Source organism: Erythrolamprus reginae, chromosome 1, assembly GCF_031021105.1.
Source record: "Erythrolamprus reginae isolate rEryReg1 chromosome 1, rEryReg1.hap1, whole genome shotgun sequence".
Classification (NCBI taxonomy): Eukaryota; Metazoa; Chordata; class Lepidosauria; order Squamata; family Dipsadidae; genus Erythrolamprus; species Erythrolamprus reginae.
In genome coordinates this window covers 227,503,342-227,524,212 of record NC_091950.1, presented here as the reverse complement: position 1 = coordinate 227,524,212, position 20,871 = coordinate 227,503,342, and the positions used below count along the sequence as shown (strand labels likewise).

Below are 20,871 nucleotides of genomic sequence, written 5' to 3'. Positions count from 1 at the left end.
AGACTTAATGCAAAGATATGTTCAGTGTTTAACTTCTACTGATGGAATCTGATTTTCCATTGCTGTTTCCCTCAAAGCACTCCAATTATTTGCTCTGGAAATTGCTGCTTTCAGGAGCCGGTTTGATAAGAGCACCCTTGGGTGGAAACAATACCACTTTTGCTCACTATTGCTTATCTCAGTCCGATCTGATCCTTTCCAATCCAGTGACTTTTCAAATGTTGAATTCAAATCTATATAGCATGTTGCTGTTGTTTTACTTCCGTGGTGTGATACATTCTAACACAGCTCTGCTGGATATATAAACATCAGATACAGTATATCTCAGAGGAAACAGCATTTAGGTACATTGTTGGTACCATAGATCAGTGATTTTCAACCTTTTTTGAGCCGCGGCACATTTTTTACATTTTAAAATTCTGGGGCACACCACCAACCAAAATGACACCCTAAGACACTTTCCTCTCTTTTTCCATCCCTGTCTCCTCCCCACCCTTGTGTGTGTATGTGTGTGTGTGTGTATACACACTCTTGAACCATTTCCAAAAACAGGTGAGGGCTGGGGTTTCTTTTATCTCTTATTCTTTGGGTGCTTTTTATCATATGCTTTAAATCAAGAGTCACTTCTCTCTCTCTTTTGTTTCTCTCTCTTGCCTCTCATTCTCTGTCTCAATCATTTTCTCATTTCTCATTTCTCTTTTTTCCTCTCCTTTTTGCTCATTTATCTCTCTCTCTCTTGCTTTCTTTCTCTCTCTTTCTCTCTCTCTCTCTTGCTTTCTTTCTCTCTCTCACTCTTTCTCTCACTCTTTCTCTCTCTCTTTCTCTCTCTCTCTCTCTTGCTTTCTGTCTCTCTCACAAGACTGCAAGACTGGAACCTGAGCTTCCTTTTTCATGGCACACCTGACCATGTCTCGCGGCACACTAGTGTGCCACGGCACACTGGTTGAAAATCACTGCCATAGATAATTTATGACCTGAAAAACATTGGCTGAGGCAAATCTGCCATTCCACTGTCATCTGTCATAATATTCATTACTGTGTAAGACACCTTCATTTTAATTTGAGTATGCGAAGATCAGAGGTAATGTTTCCGCACTTTTCAATTATGAATGGGGATAAACTAATTGGAAGAACCTGAAATATGAGAGTTATCTGGAAAGTAAGGTTACAAGGCACGTAGCTCTTGCAGGGAATGTTCGAGGGGGAAGTTGGTATTACTATCATGTAGCCAGTGAAGGGCTACCAAAATTTTTACTATCACACTATGGGCGTGGCTTATGCAGGACACCCTGTGTTTTCTTTCAACATCTTTCAGTGCAAATTGGGTGCTCTGGAGTGGAGCTCCATTTTCGCTACCTCACTGTGTTCCCCCCCATCCAGGCAGCAGCCCACCCCTGCGTGTAGCAGGAAGCCAGCGGAAGAGAACAAGCAGTGCCAGTGGTCAGTAGGTCAGCGACTGGCATTGTGGTGAAGGTTAGAGATGAGCGTCCTCATTCCGTTTCCCCCCAAATGAGAAGTGCGTGCTATAATATGCTATCTGAACGATAAGGGCATAAACGCTGCTGCGATGGGTGCCCAAGATGCCTTACTGAAGGGCACAACATTGACAGAGTCATTGCTGCCCAAGAATTTCTTGACCATTTCGAGACTGAAGGAGAGGTTTTTCTCAATTGTTTAGTGACAGGAGATGAAACTTGGACTGATCACCATACCCCAGAGAGCAAATGTCAATCAATGCAGTGGCACCATACCCATTCTCCTTCAGCCAAAAAATTCAAAACTCAGCAATCGGTGAGAAAAATCTTGGCTACCCATCGCAGTAGTATCCATGCCCTTAGCATTCACGCACTACTCGGTCTCTTCCACTGGCTTTCTGCTACACGGGAGTAATACCAACTTCCTCTGCGAAGGGAAATTTAGAACATTCATATTTGGGTGGGCTTTTTCAAGTATTATGATTAGTTAAGGCCTGGTGGGCCCAGAGTATAAATTACAGGGATTTGCCTGTAGTTTCTCAGTTCCAGTTTATCAAAAAATGCTGTTGTAGCTATGCTGGTCTGCTTGTTGTTTACTAAAGCCAACTACACAATATACCGTAAATCCTCAACTTACATGCAGAAAATCTGGAAATTGAAATGTTTGGTGGACATGTGATTTTGAGAAATATCTGCAATATTTTCCAGCATGAAGTCATAAGCTTCCTTGAACTTATAAGCTTCCTTGAAGGAAGCCATTGCCTTATCTTATAAAATTTGTTATCTCTCTTCAGTCTGCTCCCCCTTCCCTTCTCCTTCCCCTGCCCTCTTCTCCTTTCCTTTCCTTCTTTCCTTGCTTTCTTACTTTTATGTTGCTTGTAGGGGTTTACATACATTTTTCTTTATTCTTTCAGACCTATCTTTACCTGCCTCTATTTTTTTTCTTTTACAGTGGCAGGAAAGCCATTTAGTATCATTGCCTTCTTCTCCCATCGTTGGATCTTTGGTTGGAGTGTCTGTCGCTGGTATGGATGGACTGGTTTCTTCTTTGGAGTTGGAAGTCTTATTACCATGACTGCAGTCAGCCTGGACCGGTATTTCAAAATATGCTATTTAGCTTATGGTAAGTTGAATCTTACATAGAACTTTTCCTTAGATGTGTTGAAGTTTGCACTCCAGGGTTCCTAGTCAGATCTGTGAGACAATGTCTGAAGTATATCCATTCTTGAGTGATTTATCAGGCCTTAATTACTATTTTTTCATTTAGATTGCAATTACGAATTGTCCATCCTTGAATTCCTGGGCATTCTGTGACTCACTACTTCTCTTTTGTTCTGTGTGTACGCATGTGTGTGTGTATGCATGTGCATGTGCAGACATAATTACAGCTGTGGGTGTCCATAGTATGGTAGTCCTTGAGATGTGGCCAGTGATGGGCTACCAAAATTTTTACTACCACACTGTGGGCGTGGCTTATGCATTTTGTTTCAGCATCTTTCATGCAAATTGGGTGCTCTGAGGTGGAGCTCCAAATTTTGCTACCTGGAACTGCGTTCCTGACCATTCCCGTAGCAGCCCGTCACTAGATGTGACTATAATGGAGCCTATCTATTATAGCCAAAGGTCATGATGGCTGTTAAGTGAAGCATCTCACCTAATGACTGCCCCCATCCCTGCTCTTCCTAATGAATCATTAAACAAACATGCAGGTAGAGAATGAACTACCTCAAGGGCAGGGGAAGATCCTGGGAAGCCTAGGCCCACCTGCCTCACTCCTCCGAAGGCCACTCTCTACTCGTGAGACCTCCCTGTGCCGATTGTACTAATGTGGCACTACCCTGATCTTTCAGTCAAAACACGCCATTCCCCAAATCTTTCCTAGGAAGTATTAGTGTGTGTCTAGTTTTACAAAAAGCATAACTGTATGCATTCATGTATGTGGTGGATTGTAAGGGCGAACAACCAGAGCAGCAGCTGTGGGACTGGGTCATAAGTATATATATTTATATTTATTAGATTTGTATGCCCCCCCTCTCCACGGACTCGGAGTGGCTGTACATTTTGTAGATTAGAAGTAGATTTTGTAGGAAGTAGATTTTGTAGGAAGTAGATTTTGTAGAAGTAGATTTTGTAGAAGTAGATTTTGTAGGAAGTAGATTTTGTAGGAAGTAGATTTTGTAGGACATAGATTTTGTAGAAGTAGATTTTGTAGGAAGTAGATTTTGTAGAAGTAGATTTTGTAGGACGTAGATTTTGTAGGAAGTAGATTTTTTAGGAAGTAGATTTTGTAGAAGTAGGTTTTGTAGGAAGTAGATTTTGTAGGAAGCAGATTTTGTAGGAAGTAGATTTTGTAGAAGTAGGTTTTGTAGGAAGTAGATTTTGTAGGAAGTAGATTTTGTAGGACGTAGATTTTGTAGAAGTAGGTTTTGTAGGAAGTAGATTTTGTAGGAAGTAGATTTTGTAAGAAGTAGATTTTGTAGAAGTAGGTTTTGTAGGAAGTAGATTTTGTAGGAAGTAGATTTTGTAGGACATAGATTTTGTAGAAGTAGATTTTGTAGAAAGTAGATTTTGTAGGAAGTAGATTTTGTAGAAGTAGATTTTGTAGAAGTAGATTTTGTAGAAGTAGATTTTGTAGGACGTAAATTTTGTAGGAAGTAGATTTTGTAGGAAGTAGATTTTGTAGAAGTAGGTTTTGTAGGAAGTAGATTTTGTAGGAAGTAGATTTTGTAGGAAGTAGACTTTGTAGAAGTAGGTTTTGTAGAAGTAGATTTTGTAGGACATAGATTTTGTAGGACATAGATTTTGTAGGACATAGATTTTGTAGAAGTAGATTTTGTAGGAAGTAGATTTTGTAGAAGTAGGTTTTGTAGGAAGTAGATTTTGTAGGACATAGATTTTGTAGAAGTAGGGTTTGTAGGAAGTAGATTTTGTAGGAAGTAGATTTTGTAGGAAGTAGATTTTGTAGAGGTAGGTTTTGTAGGAAGTAGATTTTGTAGGAAGTAGATTTTGTAGAAGTAGGTTTTGTAGGAAGTAGATTTTGTAGGAAGTAGATTTTGTAGGAAGTAGATTTTGTAGAAGTAGGTTTTGTAGGAAGTAGATTTTGTAGGAAGTAGATTTTGTAGGACATAGATGTTGTAGAAGTAGGTTTTGTAGAAGGAGATTTGGTAGGACATAGATTTTGTAGAAGTAGATTTTTTAGGAAGTAGATTTTGTAGGAAGGAGATTTTGTAGGAAGTAGATTTTGTAGAAGTAGGTTTTGTAGAAGTAGGTTTTGTAGGAAGTAGATTTTGTAGGAAGTAGATTTTGTAGAAGTAGATTTTGTAGAAGTAGATTTTGTAGAAGTAGATTTTGTAGAAGTAGGTTTTGTAGGAAGTAGATTTTGTAGGAAGTAGATTTTGTAGAAGTAGGTTTTGTAGAAGTAGATTTTGTAGGACATAGATTTTGTAGGACATAGATTTTGTAGGACATAGATTTTGTAGAAGTAGATTTTGTAGGAAGTAGATTTTGTAGAAGTAGGTTTTGTAGGAAGTAGATTTTGTAGGAAGTAGATTTGGTAGGACATAGATTTTGTAGAAGTAGGTTTTGTAGGAAGTAGATTTTGTAGGAAGTAGATTTTGTAGGAAGTAGATTTTGTAGGAAGTAGATTTTGTAGGAAGTAGATTTTGTAGGAAGTAGATTTTGTAGGAAGTAGATTTTGTAGAAATAGGTTTTGTAGGAAGTAGATTTTGTAGAAGTAGATTTTGTAGGATGTAGATTTTGTAGGAAGTAGATTTTGTAGAAGTAGGTTTTGTAGGAAGTAGATTTTGTAGGAAGTAGATTTTGTAGGAAGTAGATTTTATAGGACATAGATTTTGTAGAAGTAGATTTTGTAGAAGTAGATTTTGTAGAAGTAGGTTTTGTAGGACGTAGAGTTTGTAGGAAGTAGATTTTGTAGGAAGTAGATTTTGTAGAAATAGGTTTTGTAGAAGTAGGTTTTGTAGGAAGTAGATTTTGTAGGAAGTAGATTTTGTAGAAGTAGGTTTTGTAGGAAGTAGATTTTGTAGGAAGTAGATTTTGTAGGACATAGATTTTGTAGAAGTAGGTTTTGTAGAAGGAGATTTGGTAGGACATAGATTTTGTAGATTTTTTAGGAAGTAGATTTTGTAGGAAGTAGATTTTGTAGGAAGTAGATTTTGTAGAAGTAGGTTTTGTAGGAAGTAGATTTTGTAGGAAGTAGATTTTGTAGGACGTAGATTTTGTAGGAAGTAGATTTTGTAGAAGTAGGTTTTGTAGAAGTAGATTTTGTAGGAAGTAGATTTTGTAGAAGTAGATTTTGTAGGAAGTAGATTTTGTAGAAGTAGATTTTGTAGGACGTAGATTTTGTAGGAAGTAGATTTTGTAGAAGTAGGTTTTGCAGGAAGTAGATTTTGTAGGAAGTAGATTTTGTAGGAAGTAGATTTTGTAGAAGTAGATTTCGTAGAAGTAGATTTTGTAGGACGTAGATTTTGTAGGAAGTAGATTTTGTAGAAGTAGGTTTTGAAGGAAGTAGATTTTGTAGGAAGTAGATTTTGTAGAAGTAGGTTTTGTAGGAAGTAGATTTTGTAGGAAATAGATTTTGTAGGACGTAGATTTTGTAGGAAGTAGTTTTTGTAGAAGTAGGTTTTGTAGAAGTAGATTTTGTAGAAGTAGATTTTGTAGGAAGTAGATTTTGTAGAAGTAGGTTTTGTAGGAAGTAGATTTTGTAGGACATAGATTTTGTAGAAGTAGGGTTTGTAGGAAGTAGATTTTGTAGGAAGTAGATTTTGTAGGAAGTAGATTTTGTAGAGGTAGGTTTTGTAGGAAGTAGATTTTGTAGGAAGTAGATTTTGTAGAAGTAGGTTTTGTAGGAAGTAGATTTTGTAGGAAGTAGATTTTGTAGAAGTAGGTTTTGTAGGAAGTAGATTTTGTAGGAAGTAGATTTTGTAGGACATAGATGTTGTAGAAGTAGGTTTTGTAGAAGGAGATTTGGTAGGACATAGATTTTGTAGAAGTAGATTTTTTAGGAAGTAGATTTTGTAGGAAGGAGATTTTGTAGGAAGTAGATTTTGTAGAAGTAGGTTTTGTAGAAGTAGGTTTTGTAGGAAGTAGATTTTGTAGGAAGTAGATTTTGTAGAAGTAGATTTTGTAGAAGTAGATTTTGTAGAAGTAGATTTTGTAGAAGTAGGTTTTGTAGGAAGTAGATTTTGTAGGAAGTAGATTTTGTAGAAGTAGGTTTTGTAGAAGTAGATTTTGTAGGACATAGATTTTGTAGGACATAGATTTTGTAGGACATAGATTTTGTAGAAGTAGATTTTGTAGGAAGTAGATTTTGTAGAAGTAGGTTTTGTAGGAAGTAGATTTTGTAGGAAGTAGATTTGGTAGGACATAGATTTTGTAGAAGTAGGTTTTGTAGGAAGTAGATTTTGTAGGAAGTAGATTTTGTAGGAAGTAGATTTTGTAGGAAGTAGATTTTGTAGGAAGTAGATTTTGTAGGAAGTAGATTTTGTAGGAAGTAGATTTTGTAGAAATAGGTTTTGTAGGAAGTAGATTTTGTAGAAGTAGATTTTGTAGGATGTAGATTTTGTAGGAAGTAGATTTTGTAGAAGTAGGTTTTGTAGGAAGTAGATTTTGTAGGAAGTAGATTTTGTAGGAAGTAGATTTTATAGGACATAGATTTTGTAGAAGTAGATTTTGTAGAAGTAGATTTTGTAGAAGTAGATTTTGTAGAAGTAGGTTTTGTAGGACGTAGAGTTTGTAGGAAGTAGATTTTGTAGGAAGTAGATTTTGTAGAAATAGGTTTTGTAGAAGTAGGTTTTGTAGGAAGTAGATTTTGTAGGAAGTAGATTTTGTAGAAGTAGGTTTTGTAGGAAGTAGATTTTGTAGGAAGTAGATTTTGTAGGACATAGATTTTGTAGAAGTAGGTTTTGTAGAAGGAGATTTGGTAGGACATAGATTTTGTAGATTTTTTAGGAAGTAGATTTTGTAGGAAGGAGATTTTGTAGGAAGTAGATTTTGTAGAAGTAGGTTTTGTAGAAGTAGGTTTTGTAGGAAGTAGATTTTGTAGGAAGTAGATTTTGTAGAAGTAGATTTTGTAGAAGTAGATTTTGTAGAAGTAGATTTTGTAGAAGTAGGTTTTGTAGGAAGTAGATTTTGTAGGAAGTAGATTTTGTAGAAGTAGGTTTTGTAGAAGTAGATTTTGTAGGACATAGATTTTGTAGGACATAGATTTTGTAGGACATAGATTTTGTAGAAGTAGATTTTGTAGGAAGTAGATTTTGTAGAAGTAGGTTTTGTAGGAAGTAGATTTTGTAGGAAGTAGATTTGGTAGGACATAGATTTTGTAGAAGTAGGTTTTGTAGGAAGTAGATTTTGTAGGAAGTAGATTTTGTAGGAAGTAGATTTTGTAGGAAGTAGATTTTGTAGGAAGTAGATTTTGTAGGAAGTAGATTTTGTAGGAAGTAGATTTTGTAGAAATAGGTTTTGTAGGAAGTAGATTTTGTAGAAGTAGATTTTGTAGGATGTAGATTTTGTAGGAAGTAGATTTTGTAGAAGTAGGTTTTGTAGGAAGTAGATTTTGTAGGAAGTAGATTTTGTAGGAAGTAGATTTTATAGGACATAGATTTTGTAGAAGTAGATTTTGTAGAAGTAGATTTTGTAGAAGTAGATTTTGTAGAAGTAGGTTTTGTAGGACGTAGAGTTTGTAGGAAGTAGATTTTGTAGGAAGTAGATTTTGTAGAAATAGGTTTTGTAGAAGTAGGTTTTGTAGGAAGTAGATTTTGTAGGAAGTAGATTTTGTAGAAGTAGGTTTTGTAGGAAGTAGATTTTGTAGGAAGTAGATTTTGTAGGACATAGATTTTGTAGAAGTAGGTTTTGTAGAAGGAGATTTGGTAGGACATAGATTTTGTAGATTTTTTAGGAAGTAGATTTTGTAGGAAGTAGATTTTGTAGGAAGTAGATTTTGTAGAAGTAGGTTTTGTAGGAAGTAGATTTTGTAGGAAGTAGATTTTGTAGGACGTAGATTTTGTAGGAAGTAGATTTTGTAGAAGTAGGTTTTGTAGAAGTAGATTTTGTAGGAAGTAGATTTTGTAGAAGTAGATTTTGTAGGAAGTAGATTTTGTAGAAGTAGATTTTGTAGGACGTAGATTTTGTAGGAAGTAGATTTTGTAGAAGTAGGTTTTGCAGGAAGTAGATTTTGTAGGAAGTAGATTTTGTAGGAAGTAGATTTTGTAGGACGTAGATTTTGTAGAAGTAGATTTTGTAGGAAGTAGATTTTGTAGAAGTAGATTTCGTAGAAGTAGATTTTGTAGGACGTAGATTTTGTAGGAAGTAGATTTTGTAGAAGTAGGTTTTGAAGGAAGTAGATTTTGTAGGAAGTAGATTTTGTAGAAGTAGGTTTTGTAGGAAGTAGATTTTGTAGGAAATAGATTTTGTAGGACGTAGATTTTGTAGGAAGTAGTTTTTGTAGAACTAGGTTTTGTAGAAGTAGATTTTGTAGAAGTAGATTTTGTAGGAAGTAGATTTTGTAGAAGTAGATTTTGTAGGAAGTAGATTTTGTAGGACATAGATTTTGTAGGAAGTAGATTTTGTAGGACATAGATTTTGTAGAAGTAGGTTTTGTAGGAAGTAGATTTTGTAGGAAGTAGATTTTGTAGGAAGTAGATTTTGTAGAAGTAGATTTTGTAGAAAGTAGATTTTGTAGGAAGTAGATTTTGTAGAAGTAGATTTTGTAGAAGTAGATTTTGTAGGACGTAAATTTTGTAGGAAGTAGATTTTGTAGGAAGTAGATTTTGTAGAAGTAGGTTTTGTAGGAAGTAGATTTTGTAGGAAGTAGATTTTGTAGGAAGTAGACTTTGTAGAAGTACGTTTTGTAGAAGTAGATTTTGTAGGACATAGATTTTGTAGGACATAGATTTTGTAGGACATAGATTTTGTAGAAGTAGATTTTGTAGGAAGTAGATTTTGTAGAAGTAGGTTTTGTAGGAAGTAGATTTTGTAGGACATAGATTTTGTAGAAGTAGGGTTTGTAGGAAGTAGATTTTGTAGGAAGTAGATTTTGTAGGAAGTAGATTTTGTAGAGGTAGGTTTTGTAGGAAGTAGATTTTGTAGGAAGTAGATTTTGTAGAAGTAGGTTTTGTAGGAAGTAGATTTTGTAGGAAGTAGATTTTGTAGGAAGTAGATTTTGTAGAAGTAGGTTTTGTAGGAAGTAGATTTTGTAGGAAGTAGATTTTGTAGGACATAGATGTTGTAGAAGTAGGTTTTGTAGAAGGAGATTTGGTAGGACATAGATTTTGTAGAAGTAGATTTTTTAGGAAGTAGATTTTGTAGGAAGGAGATTTTGTAGGAAGTAGGTTTTGTAGAAGTAGGTTTTGTAGAAGTAGGTTTTGTAGGAAGTAGATTTTGTAGGAAGTAGATTTTGTAGAAGTAGATTTTGTAGAAGTAGATTTTGTAGAAGTAGATTTTGTAGAAGTAGATTTTGTAGGAAGTAGATTTTGTAGGAAGTAGATTTTGTAGAAGTAGGTTTTGTAGAAGTAGATTTTGTAGGACATAGATTTTGTAGGACATAGATTTTGTAGGACATAGATTTTGTAGAAGTAGATTTTGTAGGAAGTAGATTTTGTAGAAGTAGGTTTTGTAGGAAGTAGATTTTGTAGGAAGTAGATTTGGTAGGACATAGATTTTGTAGAAGTAGGTTTTGTAGGAAGTAGATTTTGTAGGAAGTAGATTTTGTAGGAAGTAGATTTTGTAGGAAGTAGATTTTGTAGGAAGTAGATTTTGTAGGAAGTAGATTTTGTAGGAAGTAGATTTTGTAGAAATAGGTTTTGTAGGAAGTAGATTTTGTAGAAGTAGATTTTGTAGGATGTAGATTTTGTAGGAAGTAGATTTTGTAGAAGTAGGTTTTGTAGGAAGTAGATTTTGTAGGAAGTAGATTTTGTAGGAAGTAGATTTTATAGGACATAGATTTTGTAGAAGTAGATTTTGTAGAAGTAGATTTTGTAGAAGTAGATTTTGTAGAAGTAGGTTTTGTAGGACGTAGAGTTTGTAGGAAGTAGATTTTGTAGGAAGTAGATTTTGTAGAAATAGGTTTTGTAGAAGTAGGTTTTGTAGGAAGTAGATTTTGTAGGAAGTAGATTTTGTAGAAGTAGGTTTTGTAGGAAGTAGATTTTGTAGGAAGTAGATTTTGTAGGACATAGATTTTGTAGAAGTAGGTTTTGTAGAAGGAGATTTGGTAGGACATAGATTTTGTAGATTTTTTAGGAAATAGATTTTGTAGGAAGTAGATTTTGTAGGAAGTAGATTTTGTAGAAGTAGGTTTTGTAGAAGTACGTTTTGTAGGAAGTAGATTTTGTAGGACATAGATTTTGTAGGACATAGATTTTGTAGGACATAGATTTTGTAGAAGTAGATTTTGTAGGAAGTAGATTTTGTAGAAGTAGGTTTTGTAGGAAGTAGATTTTGTAGGACATAGATTTTGTAGAAGTAGGGTTTGTAGGAAGTAGATTTTGTAGGAAGTAGATTTTGTAGGAAGTAGATTTTGTAGAGGTAGGTTTTGTAGGAAGTAGATTTTGTAGGAAGTAGATTTTGTAGAAGTAGGTTTTGTAGGAAGTAGATTTTGTAGGAAGTAGATTTTGTAGGAAGTAGATTTTGTAGAAGTAGGTTTTGTAGGAAGTAGATTTTGTAGGAAGTAGATTTTGTAGGACATAGATGTTGTAGAAGTAGGTTTTGTAGAAGGAGATTTGGTAGGACATAGATTTTGTAGAAGTAGATTTTTTAGGAAGTAGATTTTGTAGGAAGGAGATTTTGTAGGAAGTAGGTTTTGTAGAAGTAGGTTTTGTAGAAGTAGGTTTTGTAGGAAGTAGATTTTGTAGGAAGTAGATTTTGTAGAAGTAGATTTTGTAGAAGTAGATTTTGTAGAAGTAGATTTTGTAGAAGTAGATTTTGTAGGAAGTAGATTTTGTAGGAAGTAGATTTTGTAGAAGTAGGTTTTGTAGAAGTAGATTTTGTAGGACATAGATTTTGTAGGACATAGATTTTGTAGGACATAGATTTTGTAGAAGTAGATTTTGTAGGAAGTAGATTTTGTAGAAGTAGGTTTTGTAGGAAGTAGATTTTGTAGGAAGTAGATTTGGTAGGACATAGATTTTGTAGAAGTAGGTTTTGTAGGAAGTAGATTTTGTAGGAAGTAGATTTTGTAGGAAGTAGATTTTGTAGGAAGTAGATTTTGTAGGAAGTAGATTTTGTAGGAAGTAGATTTTGTAGGAAGTAGATTTTGTAGAAATAGGTTTTGTAGGAAGTAGATTTTGTAGAAGTAGATTTTGTAGGATGTAGATTTTGTAGGAAGTAGATTTTGTAGAAGTAGGTTTTGTAGGAAGTAGATTTTGTAGGAAGTAGATTTTGTAGGAAGTAGATTTTATAGGACATAGATTTTGTAGAAGTAGATTTTGTAGAAGTAGATTTTGTAGAAGTAGATTTTGTAGAAGTAGGTTTTGTAGGACGTAGAGTTTGTAGGAAGTAGATTTTGTAGGAAGTAGATTTTGTAGAAATAGGTTTTGTAGAAGTAGGTTTTGTAGGAAGTAGATTTTGTAGGAAGTAGATTTTGTAGAAGTAGGTTTTGTAGGAAGTAGATTTTGTAGGAAGTAGATTTTGTAGGACATAGATTTTGTAGAAGTAGGTTTTGTAGAAGGAGATTTGGTAGGACATAGATTTTGTAGATTTTTTAGGAAATAGATTTTGTAGGAAGTAGATTTTGTAGGAAGTAGATTTTGTAGAAGTAGGTTTTGTAGGAAGTAGATTTTGTAGGAAGTAGATTTTGTAGGACGTAGATTTTGTAGGAAGTAGATTTTGTAGAAGTAGGTTTTGTAGAAGTAGATTTTGTAGGAAGTAGATTTTGTAGAAGTAGATTTTGTAGGAAGTAGATTTTGTAGAAGTAGATTTTGTAGGACGTAGATTTTGTAGGAAGTAGATTTTGTAGAAGTAGGTTTTGCAGGAAGTAGATTTTGTAGGAAGTAGATTTTGTAGGACGTAGATTTTGTAGAAGTAGATTTTGTAGGAAGTAGATTTTGTAGAAGTAGATTTCGTAGAAGTAGATTTTGTAGGACGTAGATTTTGTAGGAAGTAGATTTTGTAGAAGTAGGTTTTGAAGGAAGTAGATTTTGTAGGAAGTAGATTTTGTAGAAGTAGGTTTTGTAGGAAGTAGATTTTGTAGGAAATAGATTTTGTAGGACGTAGATTTTGTAGGAAGTAGTTTTTGTAGAAGTAGGTTTTGTAGAAGTAGATTTTGTAGAAGTAGATTTTGTAGGAAGTAGATTTTGTAGAAGTAGATTTTGTAGGAAGTAGATTTTGTAGGACATAGATTTTGTAGGAAGTAGATTTTGTAGGACATAGATTTTGTAGAAGTAGGTTTTGTAGGAAGTAGATTTTGTAGGAAGTAGATTTTGTAGGAAGTAGATTTTGTAGAAGTAGATTTTGTAGGAAGTAGATTTTGTAGAAGTAGATTTTGTAGGACGTAGATTTTGTAGGAAGTAGATTTTGTAGGAAGTAGATTTTGTAGAAGTAGGTTTTGTAGGAAGTAGATACTGTAGGAAGTAGATTTTGTAGGAAGTAGATTTTGTAGAAGTAGGTTTTGTAGAAGTAGATTTTGTAGGACATAGATTTTGTAGGACATAGATTTTGTAGAAGTAGATTTTGTAGGAAGTAGATTTTGTAGGACATAGATTTTGTAGAAGTAGGTTTTGTAGGAAGTAGATTTTGTAGGAAGTAGAGTTTGTAGGAAGTAGATTTTGTAGCTCATAGATTTTGTAGAAGTAGATTTTGTAGAAATAGATTTTGTAGGACGTAGATTTTGTAGGAAGTAGATTTTGTAGGAAGTAGATTTTGTAGAAGTAGGTTTTGTAGGAAGTAGATTTTGTAGGAAGTAGATTTTGTAGGAAGTAGATTTTGTAGAAGTAGATTTTGTAGGAAGTAGATTTTGTAGGACATAGATTTTATAGAAGTAGATTTTGTAGAAGTAGCTTTTGTAGGACATAGATTTTGTAGAAATAGGTTTTGTAGGAAGTAGATTTTGTAGGAAGTAGATTTTATAGGAAGTAGATTTTGTAGGACATAGATTTTGTAGAAGTAGGTTTTGTAGAAGTAGATTTTGTAGGACATAGATTTTGTAGGAAGTAGATTTTGTAGAAGTAGATTTTGTAGGACGTAGATTTTGTAGGAAGTAGATTTTGTAGGACATAGATTTTGTAGAAGTAGGTTTTGTAGAAGTAGATTTTGTAGGACATAGATTTTGTAGGAAGTAGATTTTGTAGAAGTAGATTTTGTAGGACGTAGATTTTGTAGGAAGTAGATTTTGTAGGAAGTAGATTTTGTAGAAGTAGGTTTTGTAGGAAGTAGATTTTGTAGGAAGTAGATTTTGTAGAAGTAGGTTTTGTAGAAGTAGATTTTGTAGGACATAGATTTTGTAGGAAGTAGATTTTGTAGAAGTAGATTTTGTAGAAGTAGATTTTGTAGGAAGTAGATTTTGTAGAAGTAGGTTTTGCAGGAAGTAGATTTTGTAGGAAGTAGATTTTGTAGGAAGTAGATTTTGTAGGACATAGATTTTGTAGAAGTAGATTTTGTAGGAAGTAGATTTTGTAGAAGTAGATTTCGTAGAAATAGATTTTGTAGGACGTAGATTTTGTAGGAAGTAGATTTTGTAGAAGTAGGTTTTGTAGGAAGTAGATTTTGTAGGAAGTAGATTTTGTAGAAGTAGGTTTTGTAGGAAGTAGATTTTGTAGGAAGTAGATTTTGTAGAAGTAGGTTTTGTAGGAAGTAGATTTTGTAGGAAATAGATTTTGTAGGAAGTAGATTTTGTAGAAGTAGGTTTTGTAGGAAGTAGATTTTGTAGGAAGTAGATTTTGTAGGACATAGATTTTGTAGGAAGTAGATTTTGTAGGACATAGATTTTGTAGAAGTAGGTTTTGTAGGAAGTAGATTTTGTAGGAAGTAGATTTTGTAGGAAGTAGATTTTGTAGAAGTAGATTTTGTAGGAAGTAGATTTTGTAGAAGTAGATTTTGTAGGACGTAGATTTTGTAGGAAGTAGATTTTGTAGGAAGTAGATTTTGTAGAAGTAGGTTTTGTAGGAAGTAGATACTGTAGGAAGTAGATTTTGTAGGAAGTAGATTTTGTAGAAGTAGGTTTTGTAGAAGTAGATTTTGTAGGACATAGATTTTGTAGGACATAGATTTTGTAGAAGTAGATTTTGTAGGAAGTAGATTTTGTAGGACATAGATTTTGTAGAAGTAGGTTTTGTAGGAAGTAGATTTTGTAGGAAGTAGAGTTTGTAGGAAGTAGATTTTGTAGCTCATAGATTTTGTAGAAGTAGATTTTGTAGAAATAGATTTTGTAGGACGTAGATTTTGTAGGAAGTAGATTTTGTAGGAAGTAGATTTTGTAGAAGTAGGTTTTGTAGGAAGTAGATTTTGTAGGAAGTAGATTTTGTAGGAAGTAGATTTTGTAGAAGTAGATTTTGTAGGAAGTAGATTTTGTAGGACATAGATTTTATAGAAGTAGATTTTGTAGAAGTAGCTTTTGTAGGACATAGATTTTGTAGAAATAGGTTTTGTAGGAAGTAGATTTTGTAGGAAGTAGATTTTGTAGGAAGTAGATTTTGTAGGACATAGATTTTGTAGAAGTAGGTTTTGTAGAAGTAGATTTTGTAGGACATAGATTTTGTAGGAAGTAGATTTTGTAGAAGTAGATTTTGTAGGACGTAGATTTTGTAGGAAGTAGATTTTGTAGGACATAGATTTTGTAGAAGTAGGTTTTGTAGAAGTAGATTTTGTAGGACATAGATTTTGTAGGAAGTAGATTTTGTAGAAGTAGATTTTGTAGGACGTAGATTTTGTAGGAAGTAGATTTTGTAGGAAGTAGATTTTGTAGAAGTAGGTTTTGTAGGAAGTAGATTTTGTAGGACATAGATTTTGTAGGAAGTAGATTTTGTAGAAGTAGATTTTGTAGAAGTAGATTTTGTAGGAAGTAGATTTTGTAGAAGTAGGTTTTGCAGGAAGTAGATTTTGTAGGAAGTAGATTTTGTAGGAAGTAGATTTTGTAGGACATAGATTTTGTAGAAGTAGATTTTGTAGGAAGTAGATTTTGTAGAAGTAGATTTCGTAGAAGTAGATTTTGTAGGACGTAGATTTTGTAGGAAGTAGATTTTGTAGAAGTAGGTTTTGTAGGAAGTAGATTTTGTAGGAAGTAGATTTTGTAGAAGTAGGTTTTGTAGGAAGTAGATTTTGTAGGAAATAGATTTTGTAGGAAGTAGATTTTGTAGGACATAGATTTTGTAGAAGTAGGTTTTGTAGGAAGTAGATTTTGTAGGAAGTAGATTTTGTAGGAAGTAGATTTTGTAGAAGTAGATTTTGTAGGAAGTAGATTTTGTAGAAGTAGATTTTGTAGGACGTAGATTTTGTAGGAAGTAGATTTTGTAGGAAGTAGATTTTGTAGAAGTAGGTTTTGTAGGAAGTAGATATTGTAGGAAGTAGATTTTGTAGGACATAGATTTTGTAGAAGTAGGTTTTGTAGGAAGTAGATTTTGTAGGAAGTAGAGTTTATAGGAAGTAGATTTTGTAGGACATAGATTTTGTAGAAGTAGATTTTGTAGAAATAGATTTTGTAGGACGTAGATTTTGTAGGAAGTAGATTTTGTAGGAAGTAGATTTTGTAGAAGTAGGTTTTGTAGGAAGTAGATTTTGTAGGAAGTAGATTTTGTAGGAAGTAGGTTTTGTAGAAGTAGGTTTTGTAGAAGTAGATTTTGTAGGACATAGATTTTGTAGAAGTAGGTTTTGTAGAAGTAGATTTTGTAGGACATAGATTTTGTAGAAGTAGGTTTTGTAGGAAGTAGATTTTGTAGGAAGTAGATTTTGTAGGACATAGATTTTACAGAAGTAGATTTTGTAGAAGTAGATTTTGTAGGACATAGATTTTGTAGAAGTAGGTTTTGTAGGAAGTAGATTTTGTAGGAAGTAGATTTTATAGGAAGTAGATTTTGTAGGAAGTAGATTTTGTAGAAGTAGATTTTGTAGGAAGTAGATTTTGTAGAAGTAGATTTTGTAGGACGTAGATTTTGTAGGAAGTAGATTTTGTAGAAGTACGTTTTGTAGGAAGTAGATATTGTAGGAAGTAGATTTTGTAGGAAGTAGATTTTGTAGAAGTAGGTTTTGTAGAAGTAGGTTTTGTAGGAAGTAGATTTTGTAGGAAGTAGATTTTGTAGGAAGTAGATTTTGTAGAAGTAGATTTTGTAGAAGTAGATTTTGTAGGACATAGATTTTGTAGAAGTAGGTTTTGTAGGAAGTAGATTTTGTAGGAAGTAGATTTTATAGGAAGTAGATTTTGTAGGACATAGATTTTGTAGAAGTAGGTTTTGTAGAAGTAGATTTTGTAGGACATAGATTTTGTAGGAAGTAGATTTTGTAGAAGTAGATTTTGTAGGACGTAGATTTTGTAGGAAGTAGATTTTGTAGGACATAGATTTTGTAGAAGTAGGTTTTGTAGAAGTAGATTTTGTAGGACATAGATTTTGTAGGAAGTAGATTTTGTAGAAGTAGATTTTGTAGGACGTAGATTTTGTAGGAAGTAGATTTTGTAGGAAGTAGATTTTGTAGAAGTAGGTTTTGTAGGAAGTAGATTTTGTAGGAAGTAGATTTTGTAGAAGTAGGTTTTGTAGAAGTAGATTTTGTAGGACATAGATTTTGTAGGAAGTAGATTTTGTAGAAGTAGATTTTGTAGGACGTAGATTTTGTAGGAAGTAGATTTTGTAGGAAGTAGATTTTGTAGAAGTAGGTTTTGTAGGAAGTAGGTTTTGTAGGAAGTAGATTTTGTAGGAAGTAGATTTTGTAGAAGTAGGTTTTGTAGAAGTAGATTTTATAGGACATAGATTTTGTAGAAGTAGGTTTTGTAGAAGTACATTTTGTAGGAAGTAGATTTTGTAGGAAGTAGATTTTGTAGAAGTAGGTTTTGTAGGAAGTAGATTTTGTAGGATGTAGATTTTGTAGGAAGTAGATTTTGTAGAAGTAGGTTTTGTAGGAAGTAGATTTTGTAGGAAGTAGATTTTGTAGGACATAGATTTTATAGAAGTTGATTTTGTAGAAGTAGATTTTGTAGGACATAGATTTTGTAGAAGTAGGTTTTGTAGGAAGTAGATTTTGTAGGAAGTAGATTTTATAGGAAGTAGATTTTGTAGGACATAGATTTTGTAGAAGTAGGTTTTGTAGAAGTAGATTTTGTAGGACATAGATTTTGTAGGAAGTAGATTTTGTAGAAGTAGATTTTGTAGGACGTAGATTTTGTAGGAAGTAGATTTTGTAGGACATAGATTTTGTAGAAGTAGGTTTTGTAGAAGTAGATTTTGTAGGACATAGATTTTGTAGGAAGTAGATTTTGTAGGAAGTAGATTTTGTAGAAGTAGGTTTTGTAGAAGTAGATTTTGTAGGACATAGATTTTGTAGAAGTAGGTTTTGTAGGAAGTAGATTTTGTAGGAAGTAGATTTTGTAGAAGTAGGTTTTGTAGAAGTAGATTTTGTAGGACATAGATTTTGTAGGAAGTAGATTTTGTAGAAGTAGATTTTGTAGGACGTAGATTTTGTAGGAAGTAGATTTTGTAGGAAGTAGATTTTGTAGAAGTAGGTTTTGTAGGAAGTAGATTTTGTAGGAAGTAGATTTTGTAGGAAGTAGATTTTGTAGAAGTAGGTTTTGTAGAAGTAGATTTTGTAGGACATAGATTTTGTAGGAAGTAGGTTTTGTAGGAAGTAGATTTTGTAGGACATAGATTTTGTAGAAGTAGGTTTTGTAGAAGTAGATTTTGTAGGACATAGATTTTGTAGGAAGTAGATTTTGTAGAAGTAGATTTTGTAGGACGTAGATTTTGTAGGAAGTAGATTTTGTAGGAAGTAGATTTTGTAGAAGTAGGTTTTGTAGGAAGTAGATTTTGTAGGAAGTAGATTTTGTAGGAAGTAGATTTTGTAGAAGTAGGTTTTGTAAAAGTAGATTTTGTAGAAGTAGGTTTTGTAGAAGTAGATTTTGTAGGACATAGATTTTGTAGGAAGTAGATTTTGTAGAAGTAGATTTTGTAGGACGTAGATTTTGTAGGAAGTAGATTTTGTAGGAAGTAGATTTTGTAGAAGTAGGTTTTGTAGGAAGTAGGTTTTGTAGGAAGTAGATTTTGTAGGAAGTAGATTTTGTAGAAGTAGGTTTTGTAGAAGTAGATTTTATAGGACATAGATTTTGTAGAAGTAGGTTTTGTAGAAGTACATTTTGTAGGAAGTAGATTTTGTAGGAAGTAGATTTTGTAGAAGTAGGTTTTGTAGGAAGTAGATTTTGTAGGATGTAGATTTTGTAGGAAGTAGATTTTGTAGAAGTAGGTTTTGTAGGAAGTAGATTTTGTAGGAAGTAGATTTTGTAGGACATAGATTTTATAGAAGTTGATTTTGTAGAAGTAGATTTTGTAGGACATAGATTTTGTAGAAGTAGGTTTTGTAGGAAGTAGATTTTGTAGGAAGTAGATTTTATAGGAAGTAGATTTTGTAGGACATAGATTTTGTAGAAGTAGGTTTTGTAGAAGTAGATTTTGTAGGACATAGATTTTGTAGGAAGTAGATTTTGTAGAAGTAGATTTTGTAGGACGTAGATTTTGTAGGAAGTAGATTTTGTAGGACATAGATTTTGTAGAAGTAGGTTTTGTAGAAGTAGATTTTGTAGGACATAGATTTTGTAGGAAGTAGATTTTGTAGGAAGTAGATTTTGTAGAAGTAGGTTTTGTAGAAGTAGATTTTGTAGGACATAGATTTTGTAGAAGTAGGTTTTGTAGGAAGTAGATTTTGTAGGAAGTAGATTTTGTAGAAGTAGGTTTTGTAGAAGTAGATTTTGTAGGACATAGATTTTGTAGGAAGTAGATTTTGTAGAAGTAGATTTTGTAGGACGTAGATTTTGTAGGAAGTAGATTTTGTAGGAAGTAGATTTTGTAGAAGTAGGTTTTGTAGGAAGTAGATTTTGTAGGAAGTAGATTTTGTAGGAAGTAGATTTTGTAGAAGTAGGTTTTGTAGAAGTAGATTTTGTAGGACATAGATTTTGTAGGAAGTAGGTTTTGTAGGAAGTAGATTTTGTAGGACATAGATTTTGTAGAAGTAGGTTTTGTAGAAGTAGATTTTGTAGGACATAGATTTTGTAGGAAGTAGATTTTGTAGAAGTAGATTTTGTAGGACGTAGATTTTGTAGGAAGTAGATTTTGTAGGAAGTAGATTTTGTAGAAGTAGGTTTTGTAGGAAGTAGATTTTGTAGGAAGTAGATTTTGTAGGAAGTAGATTTTGTAGAAGTAGGTTTTGTAAAAGTAGATTTTGTAGGACATAGATTTTGTAGAAGTAGGTTTTGTAGAAGTAGATTTTGTAGGAAGTAGATTTTGTAGGACATAGATTTTGTAGAAGTAGATTTTGTAGAAGTAGATTTTGTAGGACGTAGATTTTGTAGGAAGTAGATTTTGTAGGAAGTAGATTTTTTTAGGAAGTAGATTTTGTAGGAAGTAAATTTTGTAGAAGTAGATTTTGTAGAAGTAGGTTTTGTAGGACGTAGATTTTGTAGGAAGTAGATTTTGTAGGAAGTAAATTTTGTAGAAGTAGATTTTGTAGGTAGTAGATTTTGTAGAAGTAGGTTTTGTAGGAAGTAGATTTTGTAGGAAATAGATTTTGTAGGACGTAGATTTTGTAGGAAGTAGTTTTTGTAGAAGTAGGTTTTGTAGAAGTAGATTTTGTAGAAGTAGATTTTGTAGGAAGTAGATTTTGTAGAAGTAGATTTTGTAGGAAGTAGATTTTGTAGGACATAGATTTTGTAGGAAGTAGATTTTGTAGAAGTAGATTTTGTAGGAAGTAGATTTTGTAGAAGTAGATTTTGTAGGACGTAGATTTTGTAGGAAGTAGATTTTGTAGGAAGTAGATTTTGTAGAAGTAGGTTTTGTAGGAAGTAGATACTGTAGGAAGTAGATTTTGTAGGAAGTAGATTTTGTAGAAGTAGGTTTTGTAGAAGTAGATTTTGTAGGACATAGATTTTGTAGGACATAGATTTTGTAGAAGTAGATTTTGTAGGAAGTAGATTTTGTAGGACATAGATTTTGTAGAAGTAGGTTTTGTAGGAAGTAGATTTTGTAGGAAGTAGAGTTTGTAGGAAGTAGATTTTGTAGCTCATAGATTTTGTAGAAGTAGATTTTGTAGAAATAGATTTTGTAGGACGTAGATTTTGTAGGAAGTAGATTTTGTAGGAAGTAGATTTTGTAGAAGTAGGTTTTGTAGGAAGTAGATTTTGTAGGAAGTAGATTTTGTAGGAAGTAGATTTTGTAGGAAGTAGATTTTGTAGAAGTAGGTTTTGTAGGAAGTAGATACTGTA

The 20,871-nt window shown here is 33.1% G+C and overlaps 1 protein-coding gene across 1 annotated transcript in view; it reads left to right on the top strand.

Annotated features, from left to right (window-relative positions):
* Positions 1-20,871, top strand: part of OPN5 (opsin 5) — a 63,094-nt gene that overhangs the window by 11,197 nt on the left and 31,026 nt on the right. The window contains exon 6 of the mRNA XM_070737962.1: positions 2,428-2,598. Coding sequence (XP_070594063.1) covers positions 2,428-2,598 — 171 coding nt within the window. The remainder of the gene's footprint in view (positions 1-2,427; positions 2,599-20,871) is intronic.